General features: G+C 37.7%; 1 protein-coding gene across 1 annotated transcript in view; it reads left to right on the top strand.

Annotated features, from left to right (window-relative positions):
• LOC109847777 overlaps nt 7,602-9,029 on the top strand; it is a 13,508-nt gene continuing 12,080 nt past the window's right edge. Inside the window, exon 1 of the mRNA XM_020417017.1 lies at nt 7,602-7,709. Coding sequence (XP_020272606.1) covers nt 7,602-7,709 — 108 coding nt within the window. The remainder of the gene's footprint in view (nt 7,710-9,029) is intronic.

Here is a 9,029-nt window from a genome sequence, read left to right as displayed (position 1 = left end):
GGAGGAGGGAGAGCAGAGGGATTGTATGGTTAGAGAGAAAGAGAGAGAGAGAGAATGGGTATTATAGTCTTTCCCTGTGTGAAATTCATTGAGCTTTGTGTTTTGGGGGCTCAGAGAACAAAAAATTTACTTTTGGGGGTAAAACACCCGTTGAAAAAGTCTTGGGGGTGGGAAGCTTGTTTTCATTCGTTTTGGGGGCTGGAAGCATTTTTCCCCTTATTTAGGAGGAGGGAGAGCAGAGGGATTGTATGGTTAGAGAGAAAGAGAGAGAGAGAGAATGGGTATTATAGTCTTTCCCTGTGTGAAATTCATTGAGCTTTGTGTTTTGGGGGCTCAGAGAACAAAAAATTTACTTTTGGGGGTAAAACACCCGTTGAAAAAGTCTTGGGGGTGGGAAGCTTGTTTTCATTCGTTTTGGGGGCTGGAAGCATTTTTCCCCTTATTTATTTAACTGTTCACTCAATTATGTACCATGTAAAACACTCGTCACATTTCTTGGAGATATATCTTACACTTCAGGTACACTTCTAGAAACTCATTGGACAAGGATTGAGTTCGTTTCAGCCCATATGCAATTTAGAACTACGATTTTAAAAGGTCTTCTGTATATTGGATTAAAAAAGAAGCAGTTTTCCAATTTATAAATCATCAATATAATAAAAAAAATTAAAAAAATTATAGAAATTTTAATTTTCACAACTATGAACAGAGCAATATTTTTCTCATGCAAAATACTATTATATATGTGTGTAGGTATGGCCGTGACCCCATGTCCTACGTCGTATAAATTTGCCATATTTTGCACCTGCACGCATACATGTGTCCATGCTACACAGGAAATAATCCTGCTTGAGGAAATGCTCATGCTGATTACTGATCAGCTAAGCCACCTTTTGTTTCATGTTTAGGTGTGGAAAACATATTAGTGGTTACTTTTCCAACAGATTACTCAACTCTTTCTGCTTACTGTTTTATATTGTAAATAGTTTGTCCATTATTGAATCATCCCATACAATCTAGCCAGTTAAACTTCTATGTAATCCACTCTCATGCAGGTGTAAGCACCCCATTGTGATTGTAGTAGAGATGGATCGGATACTAAGACCTGGAGGTTGGGCAATACTCCGCGAAAAGCTGGAGATCTTGAATCCCTTAGAATCCATCTTCAGATCATTGAATTGGGACATTAGGATGACTTTTGCCAAGGATAAGGAGGGCATTATGTGTGTGCAGAAAACAACATGGAGACCGGCAACTGCTTGATATTTACTTTGACTTGTTGATGGGTGGAAGAATACTGGAATTATGTCTTTATTCATCATTTATATTTATAAACAATTTTGGTTCCTTCCCTGTAAATATAGTGTGAAAGATTTATGGCTCATTCTTTTTCTTCTTCTGGAGTACATTGTAGCATTTTGTAGAAGTATTTTTTTTCTTCACCTTTTTCTTTTTTCACCTTTATTTCTTAACTTGTTCCAACGTCCATTTGTGGAATCACAGCCAGATGCATTGTGAAGCATTCTCAACTCTCAATTTATAGTCCTGTATTTTAATTCGAAAGCTGATGGGAAAGTTTGGACAAATTTTTAAAAACACCCTTTTTTTTAAATTTCTTAAGCAAAACCGACCCTTTTCAGATGAAAAGGGTCGGTTTTGTTGCAGAAGCGTTTTTGCGAACTGCACGGGACTAGCCGTGCACTTGTTAAAAGTCTCTGTTTAAAAGTCGGGGCTGATGTCAAAAGTCTCTGCTTAAAAGTCGGGACTATCAGTCCCGACTTTTAAGCAGAGACTTTTTCGACTTGAAAATAAAGTGCACGAGACTACTAGTCCCGTGCACATCCTGTGCACCTTTCTAGTGCATTTGCTGTTAATTCCATGTACAAACTTAAATGCAACACCATAAACTCATTTACAAATCTAAATATCATAAATTACAACGCAAACTTATTTACAAATCCAACAATTCACACCACAAACTCACTTACAAATCCAACAAATCACACCACAAACCCACTTACAACAAATCACACCACAGTCTCGGCTACAAATCCAAAAACCATCCCACATCCCAAAATAGATTTGTAATGTACAAACAAAAATAGGTTTGTAATGTATATAACAATAATGATTAGTTTACATATATCCAATAACTCTTCTCCTCCTCCTTTGTCTTCGTGCTCCTCTATCCCGACCTTCGACGAGTTCGTGATCCGGCTGCGTTTGTGGTTGTGACGATCCAGCTCCATCGTCAACACGTTGGGAAGGTTCAGCTTCATTGTCGTTTTTGCGTCGTCCTCGACTTTGTCGTGGTTAACGTGTGTATAGGAATTGCGTTACCTCTCGTCCATCATGAAGATCTTCGTGAGTTCGGTGTAAGGCTTGGTGAAGTCTCCACATTATTGACTGATATATTGATACATGTTCATATGCTTCGGGATATGTACCTGCGAGAGATAATTCAAACAATCCGAAATAGAAAAAATTACTTTAAAATTTAAATTACAGAATGTAAATTTAATATTTAATTGTATATTACCTGCTCAAGCCAATTCCATGCCATGATTTGCAATGGTTTGAACATCATCTATTGTTGATACCTACAATTTTTTCAAAAAACACATGTTAGCAATATTGGGAAATAACAATAAAAATGGATTAAATCAAAATCTGAAAATACTTACTAATTCTCTCTCATCCATACCCCGGGGCACATATCCTTTTTGCAACTCAACCGGTGTTGTGGTCGCATGGAGTATTCATCTTCGGGTTATCCCCCAATACCAAATGTAGTAATCCGATTTCCTGGGAGTTGGTTCAATTTGCTCAACAATACAAAAATGCCTATCATTCCATCTGTGTATATAATTTTGATGCTCAGTTGCCTAGTCTTTTTGTTGGTCTCCTTTCTTTGCATTCCTCTCTATTTCTTCAACAAATTCCGGAACATGTTGTGCAAGACTAAATTGTCGAAGCACGCGGTCCGGTACATGCATTTCTACTATCTTGAAACATATTAGAGGAACTCTGGCTCTCCATGTAACTAGGTATTCTGTGCATACCGGAGGTAGATGATTGAGAAATTGGGTGTAGGGCTCACATTCCATCTACAAAGTATTTCATATAATTATTGCATATCATTAAAACTAAATTTGATATATAGAAGAAAAAGCTCATTTTTATAAAAATGATATCTAGAAAATCTTCATACGGTCAAGCTCATATCGGTAGAAATCTAATTGTCTAGCTGGAGTCACGTCATAATATTTTTGGACATTCCATCTGTGTTGTTTTTAAAATTTAGTACCACAATGATAACTACAATTATATTTTCTACGTTAAAAAATATAATACCTGCATCCCAGTGGAATTTGTCCATCTAATTGTAAATTCACGCATAACCTCGGCTTCAAATAAAGTCTCTCCCATGCCCATACTTGTAGTAAGCTTAGACAACCTTTGAAGTCACTGTTTTTCATGAATGCCACTTTGGACATCTCTCTATATAAGTACACCAAAACGGCACTACCCCACGATAACGTACCACATGTGTCCAAGTCCTCGAGTAGTGGCAACCACCTAGCATATTCACAACATTTCAGTTTATTAAAATAAGCTAAGTCAATAAAATACGGATTCAAATTATAAATACACATACCTCGTATGCACTTTATCTTTACTCGAATTTGAAAATAATATAGAACCGATCATGTGCATAAGGTAAGCACGTGCATGTTGCTCAATCAATATTTGTGGCACATCAATAGGCAACGGTACTGAGAAGGTCTCTTTCAACCACTTCAATTTAATATATCCTTGAGGCATTGACTCTGGAGCTACACTTAACAACTCCTCACACCTAGTCGGCCAATGATGTCTATCACTGCCGGTAACGCATGGACCATCTATGCAGAGACCGAGTATCATCGCTACATCCTATAGAGTAATGGTAGACTCTCCTATTTGGAAGTGGAAAGTATTGGTCTCCGATCTCCATCTATCTATCAAAACGGTGAGTAGTGGCCAATCGAGATTCATCCAACGAAGCTTTGAACATATCAAGAAGTCGGTCCGTCCTACAGCTGCTATGATACGCTCATCCTCTAGACGCCAACAGCTATGGCCGAGGCTATGATCAACCATAACGATATTCGAGCCTCTCTATAGAGCAAATAAGAGTATAAGAATGCAATATTATAAGAATGCAATATTGCAATGATAATAATATGCAATTATTAGAAACTTAATTACCTCTGTAAAGGACATAATATGTGAATGATGTTGAGGCGGGTCATATAGGACCTCATCACTAACCGTCCCAGGTTGCATGGTGAAGATACCTGCACATACAATTATACGCATATCAATAACCGATCAAATACTAATTACATCTTCTTCATTAAAATATATCAAAATTTGAACATGTCAATTATTACCAATTAGTTGCTATCTATTGGGTCTAGCTGGACAACGAGGTCGAGTATGTCCTGGTTGTTTGCAAAGACTATATTTTTTATGCTTGACAACTCCTTCTCGCCCTTGATCCATGGTCCCCCTAATTCGTACAGATCGCGGTCGACCTGCTTGCCTCTTGTATTGAGGTGGAAGTAAATGTGGTCCTTTTTATTCGGGCCAATACCGACTATCATCGGGTGGATAAAAACTCTCACTATAGGTCTTTCGGTAGTGAATTATTGAATACCAAGGCGAACAATACCGATTATAGGGAATTCTAGCACCTCCCGGCTGATTGGAAGAAGATGCAAGAACATGTGCACAAAGTATTTTTTGGAGCTGTGGTATGTTACATGTGCAAGTGCAATCAACATCAAATAGTTTAACGGTGTAGATACTGTCATAATCCTATACCTACCATTCGTTGTCATTGAATATAGTAATTGATATAATCTTGTCGCCTCAATTCTTCTATGCAAAATAGACTCATTTTTTTGGTGTGTAACGGGTTGTCCAGTCTACGTCATCATCACGCCTTTTGTTGAAGTATGCGTTTAGTCTATAGAACATTCTCGCAATCAAAGATTGTATTGGCATAACTTGTGCTTCTTTAAGAACGCCTTTAAAGCTCTCGGAGCAATTAGTTGTCATCATGCAAAACCGCACACCATCAACCTTACATAATGCCCATCAATGCTTGAATTGAGGCTTCAAGTTATTTTCAATCCAATTATGTGCATCTAATGATAAAATTTTATTTTTCTCCCTACAATGTTTATATACTAATGTGTTGGTTGCACACCCAGCTTGCCACAAAAGATTTTACAAATTAATCTCACCGTGTTTTTTCTTGAAATTATCTCTTATATCACCCAGCTTGCCACAAAAGATTTTACAAATTAATCTCACCGTGTTTTTTCTTGAAATTATCTCTTATATGCCTCAAACAATATCGATGGTGATGTTAATCTCACCGTGTTTTTTCTTGAAATTATCTCTTATATGCCTCAAACAATATCGATGGTGATGTGGTGTACTAAAACCCTCATGTAACATCCTTATAATTCTTTTCATCCTATCCGATATAAAGGTAATTATTCTTGGCGCATAGACACTTAGAATCCACTTGTATACAAGTTCAAAGAACCACTTCCAACTAGAAGTATCCTCTACCTCCACGACTGGAAATGCTAGAGAAAATAAACCACCATTTGCATCTACACCGGTCGCCACAAGAAGCACACCTTTGTACTTGCCATATAAATGTGTACCATCAATGCTTAATAACGGACGATAAAAAGTGAAGCCCTTAATAGCAGGACCAAATGCCCAAAATACTCGAGTGAACCTCTCCATCCCTGGTGCAATCTCTTTGGACAATATTTCATATTCAGTACCCGGATTATTTCGCTTGATAGCTTCAAGATACCATGGAAGTAATTCATAAGATTTTTCCTAATCTCCAAATATTTTAGACAACACTTTCCTCCTTTCATCATATGTCTTATATTTAGATATCTTAATGCCCTGCATGTTATATACCCTTTGAAATATCTGACCTGCATTTAGATCAAGTTCAGCTCTAACTTCAGGCATAATTAGCTTATATATATATAAGAAGAAGATGCAGCATAATCATCAACATCCACCGACAGATTACAACATGTATGAAGTCCGTAATATCTAGATATTACAAATTGCCCATTTGATGATTTTCTCACAGCTACATTTAGCAACCAAGGACATTTCTTGTTTCTCTCATCTTGCTCATTTGCATGCTCTACTTCAATCTTCTCGTTAATGTAACATTTCACATGGTAGTTTGTTGCATTAGTTTTTACCGGCTTGAATTTAACCCGATTCTTGATGGACCATTCTCGGATTGCAAAGATCAACGCCTCCTTGCTCTCAAAAAGATCCCCTTTTTTAAAAGTAAAGTCCTCAGGCCGTTAAAAATTTAGACTAACATCAACAAATTCAACTTGAGAAGTATTTATCCAATCCTCATTATGAAACTCGTCAGGCAACTGATCTTCAACTTCTACATAATCATTGTTAACATTAAATTGTTTCATCCAACGGGAGTCATCATCGATTCTAGCTGCCACATGTATGCTATCAATTTGCATGCCATCTTCTTCAATATGATCTGAGTTATCATTTGCTTCTTCTTCTATAATTGATCCGATCGGGAGGTCACCCGTAACATGACCCGAAGCGTCGTTAAATATAGTACTTGACATCCCACCAATAGAATGCCCGCTTAAATGTTATAGTTGAAATCACGGCTCTTGACTTGGAGATGTCATAAAACCACTCGACTCATTGTCTAAGTCAAGCATCCGAGAAAACTCTATAAAACCACTCGACTCATTGTCTAAGTCAAGCATCCGAGAAAACTCTCCTTGAGGTCGTGAAACTTGGGCAAATTCAAGCATCCGAGAAAACTCTCCTTGAGGTCGTGAAACTTGGGCAAATTCCTGAATCAGATACTTCTCAATGAATAACTCAATTGACACTTGCTTCTCGACTAATTGTTTCATGTCATTCAATTCCTCATTATCGGTAATCTTCACCGCAATAGTTCTACTTTCATTTAATGGACAATTGAAGAACACCTTAATTGCATGCTCTACTTTATTAATTTCAGTAACTCTGTGTATTTACTTCATCATTCCATCAAATTACACGATTTAGATAGCATGAACATTTTTCTAGAACCTCCCTCATACATAGGCATATTATTCACTCCAACGCTGATGCTCCTATTGAAGAAGCAAGTAATGGGTATAAAGTTTGCAATTGAAACTGAAAATTAGCAATTCATCATATGTAAATAATCTATTATAACTGAAAATACTATTCATCAAATTATTCATCATTATTCATAAATACGTAAATAAATTTAATACCCTAATCAATCCCAAATAATGGCTAAACCCTAATCATTATTCATCATATGTAAATATTTGCTAAACTCTAACTACCAAATCACATTATTCATCATAATTCACAAAATAAAAAATAAAAATTTTCATATCCAAATTCATCATAATTCATCAAAACCCTAATCCTACCCAATTCATACCCCTCATCAAAATTAACAACAAAATTAAAAAAATTAAACCTTGATCGCAGCTTGGTGGATGCGGTCGGCAACAGTGACAATCACGAGCTTGCTCGAAGGCGGCGGCGACTATGGTCACGAGTTTGGTCTGAGACGGAGGCGGGGTCGCGAGATTTGGGGCGGAGAGGTGAGCTCTTTTGCGGGGTCGGCGAGGTTGACGGGGTAGAGGGAATAAGGTAGGCGGGGTCGGTGGGGTAAGTGAATGAGGGTTTGGGATCTATCTGGGTGAGGTTAGGGTTTTTGGGGGGGGGTCGGTCACAGACGCCACAAGAGAGGGTTTGGTGGGGTCGGTGACGGGGGTATTAAAGTGGACTATACGGGACTAGTAGTCTCGTGCAGGGACTAGTAGTCCCGTGCAATTCGCAAAAAAACTTTTGCAGCAAAACCGCCCCTTTTCATCTGAAAAGGTTCAGTTTTGCTCATTATTTTTTCAAAGGGTCGGTTTTGCTTAATTAATTTTCAAAAGGGGTGTTTTTAAAAATTTGGCGGACCAATTTTAAAATATTAAAGATATAAGGAGACCGGCTACATGGGAAAAATAGAAGATTTAAGGGATAAATATTATTTTTCCGAGAAACCCTTTGCGACTAATATTCAAAATTTCTTATATTTTTCTTAGGTTATTTGCATATATACTCCTTAAACTATGTATAATTTGCAAAGCTAACCCAAGTCTTAGAATTTGCAAAACTACCACTCAAATCACCACCAATTCGAAACCCAAATCATTACATCATCAACTTTTTACTCATGAAGTTGATGATATTTTTGATTAGGCGTATGTTTTCCATCCAAAATTGATGATTTTGGGTAGTTTAGCAAATACTAATTTTTTTTGTAGCGTAGCTTTGCAGATATCATGACTAAGAGCAAGTCCAGCAAGCTCCCACCCCACCTCCTAAGGCTGAGGTGGCGGTGGGAGCTTGCTGGACTTGCTCCAGCAAGCTCCCAAGGGAGCTCTGAGAGCTTCCGTGGCACAAAACCTAGGGTTTTGTGCCACGGAGCTGTGCCACGGAGCTCCCAAGCGCTCCACAAATTTGTGGAGCGCTTGTGAGCTCTCAAGCAATTAAAAAACATTTTTTTTTTACAAAAAACTCCTTGTTTTTTTATCTTTGCAATAGAAGAGAGGTTTTTTTGATAGGTTTTTTGATAGAAGAGGGGTTTTTGATATTGTTAGAGCTTCTAACTAGGAGCTTGTTGGAGCTCCATAAAATAAGGAGATGCTCCCAAGGCTTATTTTTATAATTTTTTATACCAAAATGCTTAAGAGCTCTTGAGAGCTTGCTGACTAGGACTCCCAACTGGGAGCTTGCTGGACTTGCTCTAAGAGGTATATGTATATGCGAAGAACTCATTAACTATTCTCACTGTAACTTTTTCCGGGTTTATATCGACCCGACCCGATAACAATCAAACCTCCACTTACCTTTTAGTTCCGATTCCCCTC

This window comes from Asparagus officinalis, chromosome 7, assembly GCF_001876935.1.
Source record: "Asparagus officinalis chromosome 7, Aspof.V1, whole genome shotgun sequence".
NCBI lineage: Eukaryota > Viridiplantae > Streptophyta > Magnoliopsida > Asparagales > Asparagaceae > Asparagus > Asparagus officinalis.
Note: the sequence above shows the minus strand (reverse complement) of the source record. Positions and strands in the feature narration are given on the sequence as shown.